The sequence below is a fragment of the Lepisosteus oculatus genome, chromosome 1 (genome assembly GCF_040954835.1).
Source record: "Lepisosteus oculatus isolate fLepOcu1 chromosome 1, fLepOcu1.hap2, whole genome shotgun sequence".
NCBI lineage: Eukaryota > Metazoa > Chordata > Actinopteri > Semionotiformes > Lepisosteidae > Lepisosteus > Lepisosteus oculatus.
Genome location: NC_090696.1, coordinates 28,788,002 through 28,812,989, shown reverse-complemented (window position 1 = coordinate 28,812,989; position 24,988 = coordinate 28,788,002). Strand labels below are relative to the sequence as shown.

At 44.2% G+C, this 24,988-nt stretch overlaps 2 protein-coding genes across 5 annotated transcripts in view; both read right to left on the bottom strand.

Annotated features, from left to right (window-relative positions):
- sfxn5a (sideroflexin 5a) overlaps positions 1-4,878 on the bottom strand; it is a 36,705-nt gene extending 31,827 nt beyond the window's left edge. Inside the window, exon 1 of the mRNA XM_069189018.1 lies at positions 4,645-4,878. Within this exon, the coding sequence (XP_069045119.1) occupies positions 4,645-4,701 (57 nt within the window). The 5' untranslated portion in view covers positions 4,702-4,878. The remainder of the gene's footprint in view (positions 1-4,644) is intronic.
- Positions 4,879-11,035: 6,157 nt separating this feature from the next.
- Positions 11,036-24,988, bottom strand: part of rab11fip5a (RAB11 family interacting protein 5a (class I)) — a 57,359-nt gene continuing 43,406 nt past the window's right edge. For 2 of the 4 annotated variants that reach the window (XM_015344599.2, XM_015344598.2), the window contains 3 exons: positions 20,824-24,867; positions 15,438-15,594; positions 11,036-13,493 (listed from right to left, as the gene is read on the bottom strand). In XM_015344599.2, coding sequence (XP_015200085.2) covers positions 13,275-13,493; positions 15,438-15,594; positions 20,824-24,867 — 4,420 coding nt within the window. In that variant the 3' untranslated portion in view covers positions 11,036-13,274. The remainder of the gene's footprint in view (positions 13,494-15,437; positions 15,595-20,823; positions 24,868-24,988) is intronic. The other 2 variants (XM_015344600.2, XM_006629565.3) reach the window with 2 other exon arrangements.

Below are 24,988 nucleotides of genomic sequence, written 5' to 3'. Positions count from 1 at the left end.
CCTATCCAAATACAAACAGCAGCACAAACCAAAGACAAAGATATGGATGACAGACGTTATTTTGCTAAAATCACTATGAATTGGACATTAATAATTGAGTGCTGAGGGTTAACTGTCATTCTGTTTTCTCTTCGTGTATGTTTTTTTTTTACTTTAATTAACACTTCGTTAAACATTTTTTTCCATTTTCTCTTTAATTGAATTTTAATTCTCTTCCTGATGCCTGTGACCTGCCAGATGTTTTAAACTGTCTAACTTTTTATCCAAACTTCATGCACAACAAGGACAGCAGCTGTTAGCAGAGGCAGACGTGACAGAGGGGTCACCACCGGTGTGCTCAGCCAGGTGGTAACACTTTATTAACATCATCTGACAGATGTTTCCAGACCACTTATCAGTAATAAAACTCAAATTAAAACACTTAAGGAAAAAGTTGTTTTTTTTTTTTACTTCAATTAAACATATTTTTTCAGCAGATGAGCCCCTATAAACTCTCCATCATCGTGTTGAACATAAGGGACAATTTAGAATGAAAGAGTTGAGATGTTTATTTCTAATTACATCCAAATCTTTCTCGTTTTCTACAGCGATGAAATAAAAATATAATTTGGGTGTATTTTAGTTAAAAGAACTAAATTTACATTTCTCTCTTTAGAAAACTTTTTTTTGCAAAGGAACTAATTAAAATTCAAAAAGAGAGAGAAAGAAATCCAAGGAATTCTGCTCAAAATAAACAAATTTAGGTGAGCATTATGGACAGAAATCTGGAGGCAGTGCCTTCGTTTTTTTCTACTATCATTTGCAGGGGTCTGGAATATTCCATATCTCTGGCCATGTTGTTGAAGCCACTTTAATAATCTTCTTTATGAAACAGCTTGATGAACATTTCAAATAACTAATCACATCAGATCTCCTAAGCTAAGCAGGGCCTGGCTTGAGATGGTGAGGTGGTAGAACTTTAATGTTGCAGCTGTAAGTGGTGTTCATGTCTCTGGACAGAATTTCCAAACTAATCCTCCAGTACGGACACTGGGGATACAGGACGTAGCCTATCATTCTTTGGATGAGACATGAAGCCAAAGACTACTTGGTCATTAAAGATCCCATGGTAACTTTCACAACAGTTAGAGTGCTAAATTCCACTTTGGACTTGAACACTCTGGCTGGATAATGTCCATTCTTAATTCAAGTGGTGAAGCAGTTTCTCCCTTCGCCATCCAATTTGCTTTTCAGTGGTGCTCTTGTCACAGCTGAGAAGGATGACATAAATAGTTTTGGAACCATTTCAGATTGAAATTGTTATTGACAAAAATACAAGGAATTCTTATTATTAGTGGTAGTAGTGAATAACCAGCCAAATGAGCAGGGAGGACAGAATGTCTTTTTATAAAAAAAACTTTTTAATGTATTTATTGCATTTCTGCAGGACACAAATTCTAAATATTCAGGGGCGATAGCTGTGATACCTCTGTAGTTGGAAGCTGGGAAGGTTCATGGAGAAGCTGGGATACAGGCACAGAATCAAGGAGCGAGCTTGCCACTGACTAAAGAGGGCGTCCACAGCTGATGATCGCAGCTGTATAGGCACACACTACTGCAGGACTAACTTTCACTACTGCAGGTGTACTCTGCTCTTCTGCCCCCCGATAGCTGGTGGTGGGTGAGCGTACTGTGTGCACTCCAGCTGCCGTCGCATCATTCAGGTAGATGCTGCACATTGGTGGTAGTGGGGGAAAGCCCCCATTACCTGTAAAGAGCTATGAGTGGAGTGTCCAGAAGTGCTTTATAAGTATAAGGATTATTATTAAGGATTATTACTATTCAGTCCAAGAGCTTTTATAAAAGTGGACCGTTCATTCAGCTGTGGGGGCGCGGGAGATGTGGGTGGGAGGGGGTTGCAGAACTAAAGGATAGAGAGGGGGTTGAGTTGCCAGAGGACGGGGTCACCACCTTCAGAGAAGTGCATTTTCATGAGGAGATCAATGGACTGGTTGCATTTGGAATCACCAGATCCATTCAAAACACTGACTGAAAAGTCAGAGATTGTCTCACAAGACCATCATGGTTACTAGGAACAGTGAGCACTAAGAATCTGAGAAAGATAAAACACTTGAGGAGAGTTACAAAAAGCTCAGAGTATACACTCCTATGACTAAGATAGCATACGTAGTAGCCTTGGTCGATTTCCTTGTTGGGACAGTAATAAAAAGAAGGCAGTTAATTGACTGGGTGAGGGTATTACCACTGCAACAGAAGCAAACCTAGGCTTTGGTTTGGGGGTTTCATGTGATAAGCCCCCTGCCATGCTATCATCTAAGGGGGATCTTTCACAGAGGGGAAAGTAATTGGTGGTTTTATTTTGTATTTTGTTCCGAATTCCATCATCTTACCCCATCAGAAACCTCTGTCCCACTGCGAACCGGAGGAATGGGTTCACTCCCACACATCTTGGCCTTTATGGAGGCACCAGCTGATTTTGAAAGCTGATGGTTATACGATGTTCAACCACAGGCAGCCTGAATGTCCAGAAAAAGTAACACTACTGACCAGCTGCAGTCAGATAGCCATAATATGCTATGTGTTAATACATGATCATATAATGACATAATGATCATATAATATTGCACTGCATTTTCTCTTGGTGAATACCCATAAAGGTTGGATTTAACTCACTAAATAATGTTTACAACAGCTGTCTGACAATGATCCTGAAATATAACATAATAGTTCTGATGCTGGTATTTTGTTATTTATTTTGCCACATTTGAAAATGGTAACCTCCTTTGTCATTGATGATGCCAAGTCATTTCTGAAAAGTGGCAGCATCAATTTCCAGAAGAAATAGCAGTCATCTTGATTTTTCCAGGAATGTCCTGTCATTACATTTTAATCCTATTGTCACATAAACAATACCTACCAAACCTGGCATTAACTGCCCAAACAGTTTTTGAACAGGAAAATCTGGAGGTATAGCCACTGCCAAAGTAAAAAACTACCACAGCAGCTTGTGAGGTGTAAATCAGAAGTTGTGTATTGATGAAAGCTTCCTAGTTTCAAGTCAATCGGTTCAGCAGCTGCTAAGACCACACAAACATTCAAAACAAAACAATGGTCAGGCATCCATTTGTTTTTTCTCATATTGTGGATGGACACTAGAGTGATAGCAACAAAGTTTGGTATCAATTGGCCAAACAATTTGGAACAGATTTCAGTACAGGCTTACAATAAGGTAACTGTCCCTAGATTCAGGTCTACAAAGTCTGGTGGTAATGAGTTATTGAGCAGGAATAGATTTTGTTATAGGCCCCATTTCTCTAATGTGGAAAGTTACCAATCCAGTAAAATTCAGAAAGACTCAGGACTGGGTAAACACCTGCCAGATGACAAGTGCAAAGTGCTGCATGTGTACAGTTTTGGTCACCATGTCATAAAAGAGATATTGCTCCTCTGACAACAGTCTAGAGAAGAGCAACCAGATAATTTCCGGGGTTTCAGGGAGTGTCCTTCACTGACAGGCTGAAGGAACCAAACCAGTCAGCCCAGCATACTTCTTCCAAATGAACAGTCAATCACAAACTAAGGGCCACAATTGGAAAATAAGTGGAAGCACACTTAAACCCAAGAACTGAAGTTTTTTTTTTTTACTATATGGGGCATGTGGGTCCGGAACAAGCTGTCCAGCCAGGCTGATGAAGCTGATTCCCTGGATTATTTCAAGAAAATGTTAGATGAGGTCTTGGGATCAGTATGTTATGATGAAAGCTATAACAGCAACCCGAGAGGTCCACACCTCAAACAGCACTGGGTGTTGAAAATTAGAATATGAGACTGTTTGTAAAACAGAAGGGCCATTAATCCCAACCAATTTGTTAAATTTTAGCAGCTAACCGGTGAATCCTACCAAGTCTCAATTCAGCTGGTGCAGCGCTTCACAAGAAGATCTTAAAACATATCGCGAGAAGGAGAGCTGTCACACAGAAACACAGTACTGGTCACATTTGCAGTATACTAGTCCTTATGTGCTCCACCTGGAATAATTTTGAAATGTGAGAAAAAGAAAAATGACGCCCACTGCAGGATTTTATGTAAACCTAATACTTAAATGACCATCACAGTGACACACCTTCTGGAACTGTTAAATTCGCTTCCCTGTCTAGAGGACCAGTGCCTTTCACACCCAAATAAACTGAAGAAACAACCACGCTTAGATACATTAATGGTGTAATTAACTGTTTTTAAAGAGCGCTCGCCGCTGCCCGAACATCTGGACCGCTCTGTCAAACTCGCTCGAGCCGCAGAGGCCCGAGCAACAAAGGGGCGCTGTGGCACGAGCAGGTTCGGCCAATCGCAGCCCTCCTTTCCGGGCCGGGGCACGGCCGTGGGCATTACTGGCACGCCCACCGTCCAATGAGGACGACCAGAAAATGTGTCGAAACAAACGTCGAAACCAAATTAGGTTCATTAATTGCACATCGAAGCAATTTTTCTCACAGACGTAAAGTAGCTTGTCCTATATTCCGTGCTGATTTATTAAAAGCACTGCCATTCGGCTGCTAGCTGCATTTAACCCAAGGAGCTGCGCGCATTTAGTACTTCATTTATAAAATTCAAACTGAGAAATGCATGATGGAATAAAGGTTTTACCTGGTCATACCGGGGTCTCCCCAGCTGAAATGGGGGACAGGTTGCGTTATCCGCCATGACACGGAGAAAAACGTTATTTACTCATGAAGTGAGTGAATATTTTTCAAAGGTGCCAAGAGCTCCTTCGACTCCGCTGCAGAAACTGGAACTCGGAGGGTCGTAAATCAGAGTGTGTTATGGGAGGTGTAGTTTGTTATCTCGGCATAACTCAAATCTGGGGAGTAACTGCTGACCAGCAGAACGACTACAGTTCCCGGTAGAGAGACCCCGCTGTCAACCATGCATTTAAGAGCACTGTGGGAAATGTAGTTCAACCTCTTTTGGACTTTGCACATTACGCCTCGCTCTTTCTACCAGTGTTACTGTGTAAATAACCAGTAATCGACAGCATATCTTTTGCGGGTTTTGCATAGTAACTGTTTAGGTTATTTTAGCGGTTTTTCACACGTTTGTTTGGTCATGGTGTTCTAGAACGTGTATGGTGTTTTCCCGTTCCTAAAGGTAAGGCAATGTACACACAGTACTTCAGTCAGCTGGGCCTTTGCCAAGATACACCACAAGGAGAAGGCTGGCAAGGTGCTGTTTAACTGGATTAATACACCCATTAAGAACCATATCGCGAGAAGGAGAGCAGTAACGTGACAAAAGTACAGATTCCGACTGGAGAAAAGGAGTAGAACTGAACTGGAACTTACTAGCACAGGTTAAACTGATTTTAGAAAGACTCAGGGAGACAGATAAACATATTGCAATGAGGACTGAAATAAATAAAAGTTATTTTTCAATACTATAACACCAATGAAAAGTAAAGGCTGAAGTAAATTATCCCAGACTTTTAGATGATGACAGGGAGACAGCTGAAGTATTAAATTCATAATTCACTCAGCTGTTGTATCAAGGAAGAAACAGAAAACTTGCCTCAGGCTGAGGGAGGACAGATTCGATATTGAATGGTATCAGTAAAGAAGAAACAGAGATCTTATAGGTACTAGTAGCACTTAAGATAAACATCTCCCGACCACTTAAAGAGACATCAAATGGCATTCCGGCCATTGACACAACTCCTCCAACCATCAGGTCAGTCTGGAGAATCTTGTGAAAAGACTTGCAAGTTAACCAATTAGTCTGCTCTAATTTGCAAACGTCTTTGTGTTTCTTTTGTAACCATTAGGTGAGTAGCCATCCATCCAGTTTCTAAGCTCTTCTTGCAGTTCATGGTCACGGGAGACGCAACCTATTCAAGCAACAGGCACAGCAAGGCAGGATACATCTCGGAGGAGAATCCAGTCCATTGCAGGACAGACACACAGACACAAACACACAGACACATTCTCCCCAGGGCCTATTTTCCCAGAAGCTAATAAACCTACCAGTGTATTTTTGGCCTCTGGGAGGAAACACACACAAACAAGGGGAGAACATACAAACTCCATGCAGATAGCCATCCAGCTGCAGACAATTCTGAATTTGAAATTTCCAATCCAAAACCTGTATTGTTAATTTTGGCTGGAAGATTCTTCTTCAAATTTCTCCAATATGCTGTATCACTGATTTTTTTTTTGTGTTTATAAGGAATGTTTCTTCTGCACTGTTTACCCAAGCCCTAAAGTGTCTGATACTGTTGCTTTGCTATGTTGTTGGGTTTTTAGAGATAATTAACAGTGCATTGGCCTGGAACAGCTTTAACAGCTGATGGTTAATCCCTGGTAAATCAGTAATTTCTGTACCTACAAAGTGTGAAGAAAGCCTTGGCCAAGGCCTGGGCCTCTGGCTCGGGGTGCTCTCACTTCCCAGCAGGCTGTACTATTGCCGTTCCAGGATTTCGGGATGGGTGGAGCAGAGAGCAAGAGAAATCCCTCCAACCAGTGACCAGGGTGCTGCTTTCAGATGAAAGAGTGCAAACTCAACTTGCAGCCCCGCTCCCTCTTGTCAGTTCCACACACATCTTTCAGACACGTCCTCAGCTCTCTTCCACCTAAGGCTTGACGGTTCGGTAGGCCGTGGCCTCACTGGAGAGCACTGAACCAGGCTCGAGAAACTCCCCTCTTGGTGAATTCCTCATGAGCCTGGTCATCTGTTACCACTGCAGTCTGGAAGACACTCATGCGTGACTGAAATATGTAACAGCTGTAGCTTGGTATATTTTAAGTAGGTTTATGAAGCAAGCTTATGAAGCAGGCTGTAACTACATTGCTGCCTTCATACAGGACTGATCACTAATTGGACTGAAATGCTTGCAAACACCTGCTGAATCCAACTGTAATATGCAGGTATCACATATGGGCTTATTAAGTGGGTATCACATATGAAACATTTCCTTTTATACTTAATTAGTATGTTTTCAGCTGGTACGTTATGGCTGCTGAAGAATGTTTCATGAAGTTTAAATTTCACTTCTAAATAAAGAAACCATTATAATAAAAATAGTTATAATAATAACAACAGCAACAACAACAATAATAATAATCATCATCATCATCCTAGCAATGTATAGTGATATGATGGTCATCCTAAAAGCTCTACAACTAAAGTGCTTTATAAAGGCACCACTTACTGTGGGATTCACAGCACTGCTCTCCCTAATGTCCTCCCTCTATTCATCAGGTGAAGCACTTTCTCACCCCTTCACCTGATCCTTTGTGCTGTGGGGCTGCTGGTGCAGACTGGGGGTGGTGTGTCGCCCAGGTGGGGCTGCATTGCAGTGGGGAAAGGAGTCCCTGTGTTGAGTAAAGTCATCCTGGACATGTTTTTCACTCTCTTCACCGAAATCTATTGCACATCTACTTCACAAGAGAAAAAGGTAGATAAATTGATTCTGAATTTTGATTGAGGGTGTTGAGGGTGGCCAAAACCGAGCTCTCTGATTCTCACAGGGTTGTGACCAAGAGGTGTAAGATACAGGGCCCACAAGTCCTTTCAGTTCTGACGAGAAAGGAGTAGGAAGGGACTTGATAGAAGTATTTAAAATCTGTCAACACAGTGATCCAATCAGAGGACACAAGTGGAAATTATAAGGAACATCATTTAAAACTGAGAACGGGAAAATTATTTGCATCAAGGGAGTGTGGCGTCAAGTACCCAGTTTATGGTGTTGAGGCAGATATCCTGGTTTTGTTTAACAGCCCCACTGCAGAGCAGATCCGGTGAAGAAACAGAAACAAGGTCCTTAGATCATTATTGACTACCCAGTGGGCCAGATGGGCTAAATAGTTTGTTTCGTTTGTAACGAAAGACTTTTATTTTAGGAGTTTTGTGGTGGAAACATGCATGCTATTCTCACCCTCAATCTAGCATTATCAGGCAGAGGCCCATGAATGGCGCAGTGGTTGGCATTGCTGCCTCACAGTCCTGGGGCCCTGGGTTCAATTCTGGACCTGGGGTGCTATCTGTGTGGAGTTTGTATGTTCTCCCTGTGTTCATGTGGGTGCTCTCTGGGTGCTCCAGTTTCCTCCCACAGTCCAAAGACACATTAAGGAAGTTCAGTGGGTTCTGGGAAAACTGGGCCTGCTCCATCCTGGTGTACTTTGCTTTCTGCATGGGATTGGCGCCGGCTCCCTCATGACACAGGATTGGAAGAAGGCTTTAGAGGATGGATGGATGAAAGTTCATCTTAGATCCATTCATGTAAATGTTAGAAGGAATCAACTCATAGCACTTTACAATGCATAAAAATGATGTATATATCACAATAAAATAAAATTCATAAAAACAAAGCTGAAAAGCAAATACAGAGGATGACACAAAAAAGCCTATATGGTGTTGGTTTTGGTCACCGTGCAACACAATATTACAGCCCTAGAAAGTTCGAAGAAGTGCTACAGTACAAGAGAGATTCCTGGTCTCTGGGGCTACTTGAAACAACTATATCTCCCTGCAACCTGCTTTTTTCTAGACTGAGGATATTAAGTATTTAAGATCCTCTAAGCAGTAGAGGACATAGAGTCTCAAACTGAAGCAAAAACGGACAGGGAACATGAAAAACATCTTTACCCCAAATGTTATGTGTCTGGAACAGGATTCCCAAAACTAGTCTCCCTCAAGAAGCTTTAGATTAAACTGGTGACAAAGGCAAATTGGAATAAAGGCACAAATGGCCTCCTCTAGTTTCCAACCTTTCTCATGACTCATATACAAATACATTTTGTAGCCCTGACATTCTGTAGCCTGAGCTCAAAGACAGGTCTGGCCATGTGCTTGCAACAGGTTTGGAGAGATAGATGACAGCCGTGTTAGAACGTTTACAGCTGTGTGCAGCAAACATACAGATTCCATCATCTGATCCAGACTGAGGCCTCATTTTCAACCTGATCTCTGCAAGTTTCTAATGCAGACATGTTCTCATTTTTTAGAAGATAACAGAGCCCTCTAGTGGCAGTAGCATTGTACTGTACTGATTCCTTCTGGAAAAAGTATTGTATCTTTGCTAAATGTTCTGGGATATAAATTGGGTTTAGATGTCTTTTGATTTACCATGAAACCCCGGCTGACATAACCAGAGCAGACAAAGCTTCCCGGATATCAATATATAGTACTTGCATGTAGTGTATATTAACTTACTGTACACATACCGTACATTAAGCATTTCTTGCTTGTGATCAATATGCCTTTAAACTGCTAAGAACGTCCAAAAGTTTGCAAATAGGAGTTGTCCATTCTACGCATCTTACTCATTAAGATAATGAATTAGTGCCCCCCCCCAAACCCAAAGAATGAATGTAGAAAGGTAAAGTTAGGTTCTTTCTCCCAAACATGTAGGTACATGAACTACATGTGTACAGATTTCCACTGGTTTTAATTTGAGAATCAACCTATTCTAAGGGTTAATCATTAAACCTTAGATTAGCTTTCTGGAAATCTATACTGAGTTTTAAAAGAAACAATCACTCTATTTATGTACAACTTAATGTATCCTTTCAGAATAATAAAAAGACTATATTAGCTGTTTTGGCATCATTTTGATTAATCATGCATGACAATCCTTTCCTCAGTGATGTTGCTTTGTAAGCACAGAATCACCTCATTTTACTGACCTGGGCTGACTGGTCCAGACTAGTTAAAATCAAGAAATTAACCAACATGCCTCAGTTTCCAAGACAATGTCGTCCTCCTGCAATTGGAATGTTGGATATCATCTCAAGTGGACTCTCCAGCAGTGGAACGGAGTCCTCTGGCAGTTAATCAAGGACTTGCATTAACCAACCTGATGGACATCTGTGTGTATGGTGCAGACAGGCAGAATTCCACACTAACTCTTGTACAACAGACCAATCAATGGAAAGGTCCAGGTGAGATGGTTTGGGTTATTGTTCTTGTAATTTTGTTAATCTATTACAGTGGTAATTACAGCTATATTTCCTTTGAGGCTCAGTATATACTATAATGTAGGTGCGTCAGCATGCGTAGGTTGCAAAAGAACAAGTAAAGGTTTATTTCATGCTGAAAAAATAAGAAAATAAATTATTTCGGCCGTTGAGCCTTCTTCAGGTGGTTAGCTGTTTCGACACCCACAGCCGAAATGTTGTTTATTTCCTTTTTTCAGCATGGAATAAACCTTTATTTGTTCCTTTGCTTGCTTGAAGAAGTCTAACAAGTTATGGCCTTCCATTTCTGAAACCACGTGGGCAAGCTCTTAAACTGACTTTATTTTGCAGGTCTTCTAATTTCTCTCTCCATTTTTTTCTGTAACGTTAGCAGTAAGAGCAGACTGGTTTATTGTGTCCTGGTTTGAGTTTGTTCCACCTTTTCCATTCATTGGTATTTACAGCTTCCAGCCTTAGTCAGGCCTGAGATGCCTCAGCTGGGAGTCAGATCTATACGCCTTGTATCCTTAGTTCATAGTCTCTGCAAAACCTCCGTCATTTAATACTTAAAATACCCACTACTGGTGCTTTCTGTGCAGGTGAGAGCCACTTAGCCTCAGAATCTTTAAAAGGGACATTTTCAATTGACACAATCTGCACAATCTGAAGAAGGCTCCACGGCCGAAACGTTGTGTTCTCTTTCTTCTTTTTGAAATGCTTGCCTAGCTGTGGGTTTCCTTAGGCAGATAAATACAGATGAATAAAGGGATACTTTGTATAGCAAAAACACACAGTAAAGGAGGACCAGGAGAGAAAACAGAGAAGACACAAAGAGCCATCTGAGAGGACCTTGTTCTGATCAGTCCTGGAGACCAGATTTTGGCAATTACTATAGACAACATGCAATCTTATTTTAGGAAATTCTGATTTCTTGTATTGTGGAATCCTCAGACTAATAACGTTCTCGCCTAGGTTGGCAATGTGTTTTAGGATAGGGAGCTTGATTCCCATTCACTGTCCAACATCACACCCTCACACCTCATTCACAACCCAACAGCATTTGTGTCCCTAAATAAGAAAAAGCCAGAGAGTTTTTGTGAATTTTTATTTGCAAAGTGCTTAACATCAATTTTTATTAACACAACAGCAATTATACACGAACAAGAAGCAAACTTTCTATTATTAAATATATAAAAGAGTGTAACAGAAACATCATTAATAGAACTGTAAACTTTTTCTTCTTATTTCAAAAGTGGCACTATGTGCATTATACTGGAAACTCTGCTGAGTCTTCGTCTCTTGCTTGAACCCACAAAAACATACTGTGGCCCCCTGCTGGAGAAAGCAAAATTTTGCAACTTCATTTCCTCAAAGCCCAGCCATCAGCCATCCTCAGTAACTACCCCTGCCAACCAGGAAATGCACTCTTGCAGCTATGTACCATGTGTTAGCCAATCCCCTGCAGGAATGTGGGAATACAACTGATTACGCTCATCGAGAGGCTCGGTCTATTCTCACATCAGAGCAGATGTGAATCCAGGACACAGACAGCAATGTAATGAGCGACTGCTGTCAAGTAAACCACAAGGTAGTTATTGGGGAGGGAGGGGCATGTGAGACGATAATATAGACGCACTCTATGTCACCGGGCATGAAGAGATCATTAGCTCCTGCATTAGCTGCAGGAAAGCCCCTTTGATTAAGAGGCATAACTCCCATCACATAGTGTTTGATGACATTTAAATACATCTGTCAATAAAAGACACCATGCAGCTCAGTGTGCCCTGGAACAGTCAAGGGAGCATCCCCTCGGGGATGTGTCTCCCAAAGAGGGGAACATTAAAAGGCAGGATTAACAGTTTGACTCCCAGCTGTCTATTGCTATTTGTTTGAGCAGTGCTGGATTTGAGGACAGCGCAGTGCGGAGTATGACACAATGACTTTCACAGCATGTTTGTGAGCAAGCTACAAACAGCAGAATGGCACCTACTGTACTATGGGGGCATGTGTTTGCTCAGTTTAATTAGCAAGCTGTTGTCAATATGGGAGAAAGCTTGACTTTACATGAGAAGCAGCGATCGCCCTGTACACCAAACGCGGAGACGTCACAGGCCGGTTGGTAAAACCTGAGGATGTGATCTTTCACAGGGAAGGAAGAGACCTCAATGATCCACTCTCCAGCTCCTTGGTTTTAACAGTTCCCTGAGCAGACCTCAGATTAAGTGGAATGCACATTGGAACCAGTCAAGCAATACAGGAAACAGTCCAATACAAGACTCACTTTAAGTATACAAGCCGTCTTTGAAACATCCTGGAAAGACTGATATTTTTCAGGCATTCCATATATATTTTTTACACATTTTACATATTTACACCATGGCTTACATGTTGTTGTTCGTTTTTCTCATTCACTTTGAAAATGGAAGACTAAGCGTAACTTTCTTAAAATAAAGTGTTGAAAGAAAGGAAAAAATAAAATAAGGCAGCATTTGGCATTGTCAAACGGTGTTAAAACACTTCCCTTCCATTTGAGATACTTAGCAGCAGCATAGCTATGTGAACTTTTGCCGAAGCGAGGGGGATCTGGTCAGGCAAAGAGCAACAGGAAGATTTGGATACAATACATTCCGAGACGATTTACTGGAGAAGAAGAGAAGGTGGTTTTGGACCGAGTCAATGACTCAACACTTGACCTGCGGGGGTAGGTAAAGATGAACTGTCCCTCTGTCTTCGCTATGTTGCTAAATATTTAAGTAGTGCAACATGTCACAGTGCCAAATGCCTGTTCTAAGACTGCGAAACCTGTTTTTTCCCCCAGTACTGTCAAAAAGCAAAGGAATTCTTATCAGAAGTCACAGGCAATTCACTGACTTCCCAGAACTCCAAATGCTCTAGAAGCTCAGATGAAACTGACTTAATACCTGTTTAGGTGTTTACACACTGGTTGATTTCATGTACCGATTTGACATGTAGCTCGTTATCAGAGGAAACCAGGTACAGCCGCATGCCCAGTATGGACACAGGCTCACAGAGGACACGGGAGGAGAGCCAGCGTCCCTAACAGACACTCTTCACAACACTCTCTCGGGGCTGGGACTGGAGATTCTTACATAAGTGCTAACCTGTTTCAGTTTGGAAATGAAGTGCAAATCCAAGAGCCTGCCCACCCCCGGGAACATCGAAGGAGCAAGCATGCAAAGTCAGAGCACCAGCAGGCTTTCTGGTGTTGCTGCTGCCTTGCTTTGGCGAAGTCTGTGTTGGCATGTCGGTGTAGTGCTGAGCTGGGGAGGGAGACGCAGTGTGGAAGAATCGAGCTCTGGATGCCCCCATCTATTTGCCCGCAGGTTTGACCTGCAGGAGAGTGGGCGTCTGCTCCATGATGCGCACCAGCAGGGAGTCAATGTAATCCTCTAGGTCATGCACCTGCCCTGCCATCTTCTTGAGCTCCGCCCCCTTCTTCTCGAGCTCCGCCTCCTTCTCCAGCACCAGGGTGATGAGCTCGTCGTGGGTCAAGTGGTAATAACGGGCGGCGCCATCTGAGGCCAGCGACTGTGGAGAGCACAGGCGACAGGAGAAAACCATTGAAGGTTCAGGTCGCTCAGTTTGGTTTTAATTGCAGTTCCTCCATATATTTGGTCTGGTTTTACAAAATACAGCTCACAACAGTGGATTCAAACCTAATAAAAGAGCAGGACAGAGAAGCAATGGGGCTTAGAAAAAGTGAGCCCAGTCACAATCCTGCAAAAAATAGTCTAATTAAAAGGGTGACTTAATCACCTCCATACATCCTCTCTGCCTATGAAGCTTTAATCTATATAATGCGCACCGGGAAACAGCTCTAAACCTGAGAAAAGGAAAACACTACAAAGTTACAGTGCATCCAAGTTCTGACTTAAAAACAAGTGCCAAAACCTGGCAGGTTTTGAACTAAAAGGATCTTTATTAGGCAGCTACTGGTGGAGAAAAAAATGAAAAAAGCAGGTTTATATGATTTTCGCACGACTCAAGTGTTATGGCATCAGCTGCAAATTGAGAAGGCTAGAACTGTTCTTTATAATCTGCTGCCCTGATGTGTGCATCTTGTCTGATCTGAGAGGGGAACACACTGCCACGTCCTGCACTGCTGCCCACCACGCTAGAGTGACACAATCTGCACAATCTGATTAACACACAAGGGAGTTGTCTGCCTGAATGATAACTTTTTGCAAACTTGTCAGAGGCCTGGTGCTGCTTGAAAGTATCAAATGACCAACAGCAAGACACAGAATATCTCAGGACAGGGTTGCAATATTTTCATTTTGTTACCAGTAAAGAGTCCCTAATAAAGAAAACCGTTTCCCCTCAAATTGTACTGTGTGCTACTTCAAACACATACAAGAAACAAATATAATTGATTAATCCTGTTCTGTCTGCAGAAGAGCCAGTCTGAGATTGAGACTCCTTCTTCAGGCACATGCATGAATTAGCTGCTGTAGAAGTGTCACTAGCAGCCATCTGTGAAGTGCTGATGCAATACCTGGATATCTCAAGTGAGCAGGAAAAAAATATCCACCCGATTCCTTCTGCAGTCTTAGTACCTCTACAGCTCACGAACTGTGACGAGTTAGCGGGTATCTAGACGATGCAGAGACACTGCGGGGCGGCTGGGAATAAGCAGGTCACCAGTTTGTAATTAATGAGCTCCAGTCTGTGCTCACAGGAGAAGCTCTGCACCCCAGTTCACATGTCCACAAGCTACTTCCTCCCTACCGTCCATGGTGTAATGAGATTCTCGCAGCACTCAGCTCCACACTGAGGCCATCTGTAAAGACGTGCCATGCCCACTGAAGGGAAGCTCTTCAACCTTTAACCACAATGTAACTAAAAAGGAATTTTCCCTGGAAGATATTTGGACAACCTAAACATCAACTACCATCCCACCCACCCCCAATTCATCCTGATTTTGCAACTGAGGTGGCATCCTGACATCTTTACATTAAGAAATCACTCAGCCATTACGTGTACTAACACACACTGTAATCATAACCAACACGCACAATTTCAGTATGATTAATGCGCAATTCCTTTTGCTCACGCATGCAACTACACAACTGTCCCAGTTATTTTAAACCAAAAGCAGAGAAGCTACATATACCACTAGAAAGTTGACATGAATTGCAGTCTACATGTAGCACCACTGTGTAATTCCAAATGATTTACACTAAAAACATAGGTTGTTGTAAGCTCTGTGAGTTGCTTTAAAATGCAAATGTCAGCCCAAAAAAAGCATGCAAAAAAATTAAGAAAAGGCAATTGCATTTCCCCTGCACACCCTGAGTGCAGATGATGTCAATGCAGTTTATAGCAAGCAGCTCTCCAAGGCCAATTTACACAGCCAGAGGGCATCCAAACTCAAACTCAGAAGGAGAGCTGCTGTGCTCCAAGCAGGGGAGGCTCGAGACCACTGGGTTACCCTCCCGGAACCTGGCTTGTCGACGGAACTCCCCACCCTACCTTGGTCCTCTCAGCTTCAGGCTCGCTATGGGGGGTGGTCCTCCCCGGGGCGATGGTGGACTTGAGCTTCTCCAGCCCGCTGGCCAGCACCGAGCGGCCCTCTGCCTTCTTCTCCTCGTGGTGGGCGGTGGTGCTGAGGGGCTTCACTGGGTGGGGGCTGCAGTGGAGGAGGGTGGGGGAAACAGCACAGTTACCCCGGACATACAGACTGGCACCTGCATGGGCCGGACACCGCACGCGCTCCCAAGCGTGAAGATCGGTCTCCAGCTCTAAATGCAGGTAGTAATCGGACCAGGAAACCAGGAATTAACCTGGTCACGTAATCGATCAACTGAATCAGCGAGGTAAAGCTTATTAAAGAGTAGAATCTTCTTGAAAACCTACTGCTGTAGTGAAACAGAGACCTTTTGTAATGCAGTTTACTGAACGATTTCTTTGCGTCATCACGAGCACGGCTTCACTGGAAAGACCTGTAAAACATCTCTAGCACTGCACTGTGATCTCTCTGCTGTCCTTTGATACCGCTCGTGTGACTGTCACAAAAAGTCTCACTCACTTATTACATTAAGCAAATCTGACATCAAATGCTGAATGTATTCACTTTAGAGCTTTAGAGTATGATGCTGAAGAAGAAAATAACAGACACAATGCACAATGAGCTATTAACGATTAACAAAAACATGCTTTTTCTAGCGAGAAAAGCTAGAAAAGAGAAAATAAAATTTTGTTAAGACTATTTAAAAAAACATGTCTGTTTACTATTTTGTGCAGCCTTGCTTAAGCTCTTTTGTCTTGAAGAGAGGACTCTTTACCTCTAGGACAGAGAGGGAGGTTTGAAGTAAAAGCACATCAGTTTCACCCACTGGTCTCTGCCTGGTCTGATTGTGCTCTCCACATGTAAAGTTATCTGGTTTGGGAGCCTGGGTCCTTTTTCTTCTCTGTCTATCCATGGCAGCTCTAGTTATTTCCCAAAAAGGATCCGACAGCTGGAGATGAATTCATCTGCCAGAGAAGGTGGGCCAGGGCTTTATGGAGAAGACACTCCACAGATGGGCTGGAGCTGTCGACACCCCCGATAATCCCAGGTACCCCAAGACACAGGAGCTAAAGAGGCCATTTACAGAGAAAGAGTTTTTTATAGTTCAAAAAGAAATAGAGTTCTAGCCATTTGTCTGCACTCCCAATACACCTGGACTCCCCTGAAGGTCACTGGGTACATGCTCTTTTCCAGGACATATAAGTTTGATAAAATCGAACGTATCATTGTTTAACGGTGCTTATTAATGACCACAGATTTTCTGGAAATGTCCCTACAACAGGTGACCATGCAGAACTGACCCCCAGGCATTCAGCCCAGAAACCAACAGGCCTGTTGTGAGCCCTGCTTGAACATGTTCCCTTTGCACTGCAAGCCTAAAACTGAGAAGGCAGTGATTTTTGCTCCAGGCTGGCTGTTCAGGAACCACTTAAAAAAAAAAAAAAAGCACCACTGTTAAATATCCCACAATACCTCAAGAGCCACTGTATTGGAAATTTGTATCCCTGTCAGGCAACAGAAGAGTAATAAGATGTCACTTTGACTTACTGAACTGTAAGCTCAATGGAATGGCAGAGTCCTAATGACAGGGACAGATTTAAAATTATACACAGGAAAAATTTACACCTCCTAAATGGCCTCTTCTTGTTTGTAACCTCTCTTAGCCTTACTTCTCGCGACAGGCCCTGATGGGGGTCTGAGCTCCAGAGGGTTTGCAACACGGCCCTGTTTTCCTCCGGCTGTTGATGGAGCAGGAACCCTGTAGGGAACTGGCCGGGCAGGATCACTGTGGGATCACACAAGCTCGCCAGATGTGCGGAGTGGGCACGTCATGTGGAGAGCACGCAGCAGGCCACTATTACTCCAGGGTGTCTTGGGTTCTTTCAACTGGTCACTCTTCCTCTTCTCACCGATTTCAAAACGGGCTCACCGTCACTTATTTGCAAGGAACATGTTGGTAAGAAGTGGAGCCATAGGCTGTCCTCAAACTTGTTTTTCCTTCATCCAGGCTAACCTTTGCGGTCGTGGTGAATGCTTGAGATCACTTCGCCATTAGTGCCACAATAAGGGCATCAGAATGGTTATGAACCCATCTAGTTCATATGGTAGTTAGTAGCCAATTTATTCTTGAAAGATGTCAGGGTGTTGGCCACGACACTATGACAGGGTATCTTCTTCTAGACCCCCTCCAGCAATCATCATGTTCAGAGGTTTGTGTTCTTTTTAACTGGACCAATTTCACAGAAATCCTCAGAAGCAAGTAACACTGCACTGCTGTCCTGTGAAACAAACACTTGCAAAAAACCCACAGCGTGAATGTGAGATCACAGGTGTGAGGCCACATGGGTCACTGCAGTACAGAAGGCCAAGGATGGATGGGCTGACCGAACCCCCAGGACTGGTGGATCGCTCAAGGATTCCTGGTCACGTGAGGAGAATGATGCATCTAGACTCAGCACAGTGATGGCTAGACTCCACACGGACACCTTCACTGATCACATAGGATTCCTAAGAAGGCTCTTGAACTGCAAAATTTATTTTTGATGCTCACACTTCCAATGGTTGTATGTCATGTCCTCACAGAAGGTATGCTTAGAAAACCATGATGTTTGCAGTTTCCTTCGCATCCAGGCCAAGCAAAGCCTGGGGTCTTATTTCAGAGCAGGCTGACTGGGGATCTCGTCCTCCCTGACTGGCCCCCTTGGGTCAGGCTGTCAGCCACCCTCTCAACGCCAACAAGGTGTTGACAGGTACAGCCTGGGGGAAAGGCCCAGCTGCACCCTGGGCCCCACAGCCCGGCAGGAAACTCTCTGGAAAAATAATTATTCTGTCAGCAAGCTCTCGCCTACTAATTGGGCTGTGCTTTGCCTCCCCCGGTCACTCAGGCACAAAGCAAGGGTACCAGTGAGGTGTCTTCTAGGAAAGCTGCTTGTTTGCACTGGAACACAGCAGAGTGCCCACTGAGAAATTAACCAGCCTCATGTCCACGGAGAAATCGAGGACAGCCAGCAGCCCAGGGGAAACAGACTCGAGGAGAGGAAGGAATGAAGCTGTAAGCAGAAAATTAAACTGCTCACAAAGGAGGGGGAAAAAAAAAAAGACAACAAGCTTTATTTCCTAAATTGTTATTCCTTAAGGCCTGTTACAATTCCAAACTGGCCATAGGATCTCACAGTGACAAATTTGAATGGAAAAGGACCAATCGCGTGCTGTAAATGCAATTACAGAGGCCTGTGTGCTCCTCCACATCTCTCACACTGCACAGCATTACTTTACAATACAGGAAACAAGTGTTTGACAAAACAACCCGAGAATCTAATCCTGGGCAAGGTGAAATGTCCTGTTCACAAACCTCTTTTATACACATCACGCCTCTTTAACTGTTAACTTCATGTTCATTCCATTTTCCCAGGCAACTGTTCTTGTAAACACATAAAAATCCTGATGTTTCAATGCAGGCGTGCCTTGAAAAGCACATCTCAGTTTTGCAGTTAGGGATTGGGCCTACTGCTTCCCACCTGTTCAACAGAATTCCTCACCTGCTGCCCTTTACTGATGTTCACGTCCGAATCAGCACACATTGGGGGGGTCAAACCCTCAGATCTCTATACATTCTGGTCCTCATGCTGATGGTTTTATGACAGTTTTGTGGATTATTATTATTATTAAAAAAATCACTTGAATCACTTATGTTTCACTAGATACTTTAAGAAATAAATAAATCTGACTTTCAGCACACATTAAACCAGAAGGAACAAACCCTGTGTCAGGAGGAATTCCAGAGAGACTCAATTAAAAAATCTTCACCGCTTCTCTAGAATCTTAAAACCCGTACGTGTTCCACACATACCTGCGCCTAGATGCACAAGGGAGAGACTATCTTCACCATGGTGAACTTCCTAACATATGTATTCTATATTCTATATCACGTTTACAAAAGGCCTGTGCACAGGTGGGAGATATGAAATCCCATTTCAATGAATTTAGCAGCTGTACACACCTTTAACTGTGCACCCCACAGCCCCATTACCCTGTGCAACTTGGCTAGCGCAGCCCAATAACAATAACGCATTACCCTGTGTTACTGGGCCAGAACTTCCCCAGTAACACATTACCCTGTGGAACTAGGCCAGCGCCATCCAATAACCCATTACCATGTACTCCCCTACAGCTCTCCCGTAACCCATTACCCTGTGTAACTGGGCCAGAACTTCCCCAATAAATTATTACCCTGTGGAACCGGGTCAGAGCCACCCAATAACCCCTTGCCCTGTGTAACTGCGCCAGAGCCTCCCTGATAACCCATTACCCTATGGAAGTGGGCCAGTGCTCTCCCGTAACCCATTACCTCGTGGAACTGGGCCGGTGTTATCCATTATCCTCTAATATTTCCTGGCACACAGCTTTGGTAGATAAATCATTTAGTATGAAAAATAAAAAAAAGCTCTTAGGTCAATTTGAGATTATGGAATGAACTGATGGCTACATACATTTCTCCTTTAGTCATAAAATCTGCATAAAAAGCTCCATCTCACTTATTGAGCTATACTTCCATTACTGTCGCTGCAACCTTGTGTCACCACCAGAGGACGTTTCTTAAAGAGCCGCAAAGCTTCACTGCACAGCCTCACTACTCACCTTTAGCCTCCTCTCTCTGCTCAGCTCATGGAGAGCAACAGGACTTCGACTGCCATACTGTCAAAAACACTGCAGAATGAGCTTTGCACATCCTTACTTACATACCTGATACTTTCACTTGAGGGAAAAATGCCACCTTTCCATACTTAACATTTAGAAACCTGGAAGATCACAGGAGATTCAAAGACCGATGAAACAATTTGAGTGTCTGTGGGACTGTTAAAGTTAACTCGGTATTATCATAGTTAAATAAGGCATCTTATAAACAATATCTAAAAACGTGGACACTTAGGAGCTACAAGGGCATCTATTATGGGAAGGAGGCCTATTCAATTCTACAGCCTTGGAATCTCAAATGTTCAAAATTATACTCCTTCCTATATCGATACCCTGGCTTCTTTGCAGAAGTGGCTGGATGAGATTCGTGATTAATTAACTACTAACTCTACCAAATATGTTAAATGGGCCTCCTCTCATTTGTAACCACTGTGTTCTTATGTGACCTTGCAAGGCAGTCATCCCTCTCTCCCTAGATCATCCCACCCCACCGCCTCAACTGTAAAGAGACGCACAGAATTTACACAAGTATGCTAACGAAGAAGGAATGTAACATCCGGCACTTGCCTTTCAGCACCTGAGGCACTGGGATGGAAGGACTCTAAACAGAGGAGGGATGAGCGGCCACTTCTACCCGGTTCCGTTCGGTCTCACCTGCTCCTGGGATTCGGCAGGAAGCCTTCAGCCGGCTGTGTCTCCTCTGGCAAAACCGCGAACGCTGAAGCAATCGGTGGTGGAGGGCAGAAGGAGGAGGGGGCGGCGGCCTGGGCGGTCCCTGTTGCTGGCCTCAAAGTCGAAGAGGACAGGACGGGGGAGGGGAGGTGGGTTAACTTGGAGTTAGCTGCAGCCACTAAGGAAGGGGTGGAGGAAGCCAGGGGGGTGCCATCATGCAGAAAGGGCCTGGACTGGTCTTCAGGAAAGTTAATGCTGCCCGGTGCTTCCTCTTTCTTCCGACAGGGCTGTGTAGATGAAGGAAGGGGGTCTGCTGCCGCAAAGGACCGAGAAAAGGGGTTGTTTTTTCCAAACATGGCAGGGTACGAGGCGTCCTGAAAAGGATTTTCATCAGAGAGTCGCGTCTTAAGAGGTCTGCAAATGTCCTCTGGCTTCAGGTCTATCACTAGGTCCTGGGATATGCCGGAGGAAAAATCCCCGGGAGATGTCAGCTGGGTGCCGGGAGTCCTGCTTTGCTTCCCAGATGGTTGGTGCTCAGAACAATTTAATGTCGTGGAAAGACGGTCATTGTCCTTAGACTCTAGAGGCTGTTTCCCTTCATTCTGTTTTGTATTCTCAGGAGCAGTTACATGGTAAGAGCTTGACAATGCAGTAGCAGCTGTGAAGCTCTCGGATTGTGTGGGTTGGCTCTTCAATCTGTTGACAACACTAAATTTCTCAGAGAGACTGACACCTTCCTTCTCCTGGAAAGGAGAGGGCTCTTCCAAGTTCTCGGCTGACCAGATCATCAAATCAGAAGTGTTAAGTTCATCCTTCACTTCAAAACCACCTTCGTTAGTCAACCAGCTTTTATCCAATTTACTCTGGAGGGCCACAGAAGAGTCCTCTTTGACCTGCGAACTGGGGGAGCTAGGCTGCAATTTCCATGTTTCTATGGTCTGCTCTTCGCTAATGATTTCAAAAGGTGAAGATAGGTCTAGCACACCTGCACTTACCCCTTTGTCTTGAATGCTCATCATGGGGTCCAACCCCTCCGGAGGAAACTGGAATTTACTAGTTCCATAGTGGTCCGAAGCAATCTTTTCACTGGAACTGAGAACAGTACTCATTTTCAGCAGACACTCCACAGACCGCACTTCATTTGCTCTGTTGTCCTTCATCTTCAGCGCATCTTCAACTTCCACATGCTCAGCTACTTTAATTATGGAACGGTCCTCCGATTTGTCCGGGAAATGCTTATCATGAAGCCTAGGAGGTTTACATGGGGGCACAATTGTTTCCTGCTTGACTGCAGCTAACACTGCAGGCTCTTCACTTGTACTTGCACTGTTAGAAGACTGGGAAACACGATCTGAAGTAGTTTCATCCACTACTTCTGATGGGAGGCCTCTACGGTTAGTCTCCAGGGCGTCTCTCAGCAATCCGAAAGATTCCCCCAGCTTCACTGCAGTATGAAGGTCCAGAACCTCTGGTGTGCTGGATTCTATACGAACCAGCTCATCACGATCACAGACTGCTCTGCTGCTTTGTACACAACCATCAAACCCCATCAAAGGGCTCTCAGCTGCCTTTCCAGCAGAAACACTCGATTCCACCTGCAAAATGGTTAAGCCTTTGTCATTTTTCTTTTTGTCATCTCCTCTCATAGCATCAGCAGTATCTGAAGGTAAAGCTAAGTCTTTTTCTTTCAAAAGTGGGCTCATGCACTTTAGGTTTGTGGTAGGCTGAGTTGACAATACTAATGTTTCTTCCAAATTCTGCTCTGTAGCAGGAGAGAACACTTCAAATGACTTGGAAGAGGCACACGGCTGTCCAGCTGCAGGTCCACTGCCATGGCTGACACATGAGCTTTCAGGAAGTCCAGCTGTGAAGGTATTTATTAGTGCAGGGAGAGCATCATTCATAATGACACTTCTAGATGATGCTACAGGCAAAACCACCTGGTTCACTTCATCCACTTCTTCCTCAGGAAAAGCAGGCAATGATCTAACATCAACATCTACCACTGCTGGAAGTACAGACACCGCCATCTTTGTTTCTGGGTAGGAACTGGTTGTCCCATCTGACCTGATGTAATCTTCAGCAGGAGATGCCTCAAGATGCTCAATGGCAAGAGAATGCACTGCCGTTGTGACTATTTTAGCAGGGGGGTCCACATCCTTCAAGACATCCTGAAACAGTGCATCATAAACAACTTTGTTGGTTGAACTCAGAGGCTCGACAGACAAGCTCTGATAGGCATCTGTATCGACGTCAGCAAACAAATCAAATGATTTGTGTTTGCTTATGTCTAGCTCATGCATAATGGTTTTAGTAGACTGGATACCACAGGTAACCAGATCTTCTATCTCGCCACTGCGGTAAGGTTCAAGATCAGTTGTGAATGCTTCAAGTGTGGAGCCCACCAGCACAGTATCTGTAGACTGCAGACTCGCACATGGTGCACTAGTAACTGCCTGAATTTCACAAATATCCAGGGGTGGATCAGAAGACTTAGTGGCAGAGGTCTTTGACACTTGCCCCAAGAATTCAGGAGATGAGTGGGCTGAGCTATCAGCAATGGCCTGTGGCACAGATGGGGTAATCCCACTGAATGGACAGATTGAGTTGTTAGAACAGATGTCTGGTTTGACCATCAAACTCTCTCGATGCGAATCTGGCTTACTGTCTAAGTTCCATCTGCCAAAAACAGCTGGGCTTTTAGTCCCACTATCTGTTTCGCTTCCTGCGCTATCGGTGGCTTCCTGGGTAAAGGCCAGTGAGGTACTTACATTCCTGTCTAGTTCACACTCAGACAACTCAGAACCAACTTCTTGATCAGATAAGCTTCTTGTTCCACTATCCACTTCACTTCCTGAGGTTCCGACAGTTCCTTCAGGGCTCAAGGCAAAAGACTCCTTGGCTTTGTCTAGTTCAAAGCTTACTTCATGGCTTTGTGGGTGAGACTGATGACTAATCCGGCCCAAGTGTGCATCTGGGCCTTGTGTACCTTCTAGACCTTGTGACTTTTTCATGAATGTTACTGAACATGTGCTCACAAACTTCGGTGTCAAACTCAGCCCCAGAGGCTTAGCATTGCCTTCAGGTGTTTGCACCTTCATCTTCGCTTCTTCCTCCATTTCCTTCAAAGGGGAAGCTGCAGCTTCCTTTGGTTCGAGTGCTGGTTCCTGCAGCGGAGTTGGCTCGCCTTTGCCCTGATCTCCTTGCCTGCGGAGCAGCATGGAAGAAGCGTCTGCCTGAGACAGAAGTCTGGCTTCTTTCTTGACTGCAAATTCCTGTGCCCGGTCCAGCCAGCTCGCTCCGTCCCCGTCTTGAACTACACCCCGCACAGACTTACGCGGAGGCACTGGTGGCAGATCTCCACATTGAACAGAAAATGATGAGCTCCTCTCAGCCGTAGGTGACGAATACCCTTTTAGAGATGAGTGGAATGTTGATTCTTTTGGCAATTTGGGCAAGCTCATGTCTTTTTGCCCAGATCTCAGTCTGCTGGTAGCAAAAATGTCAAATGACTCATCCCATTCCCCTGTAATCTCGGACATGGAGCGGGGAGGAAACAGCTTGGTTCTCCGAGTATCCCCTGACATACCTGACCCTGAAAGAGATGCAGGTACCGAGCTTTGCCTGGTAATCAAACCACTGGTTTGCATCTTGTTGTTGGCAGACACACTCTTCCAAGCACCATCTTGGGCAGAACCAGGATCAGCGGGCCAGGAGGAGGGAGCTGAAGAGGCCCAGAGGGGAGAACTGGAGAAATAGGGAGCAGGTGTGGCAGATTTTAGTGCCTGGTCAGCTAAGAGCTCTTCAAAGAAGGGGTTACACTGGAGACTAATGAAAAAGGGGTTGGATGGAGACATGGGCGTGGTGGCCAGTGAGGGAGTGAATGGGTTAACATGGGGTGTGCTGCCCAGCAAGGAGGGATCAACAGCGGAAGCAGGAGAAGGAGCAAAGAGGTGATCAGGGGACCAAGATGAAAGGTGAAAGGGTGCGTCTGAGCTGGTTTCTACCTTAGGAGACACTTCCAGGCTGTGGAGGGAAGGCACAAACAGTCCTCTTGGTTAGTGCTGTGCCTAGGTGAGCCCAACAGCTTTGTAAAAGAGAAGACATTGTCCAGCAGAGAAGAATGTACCACAAGTATGAGGTATCC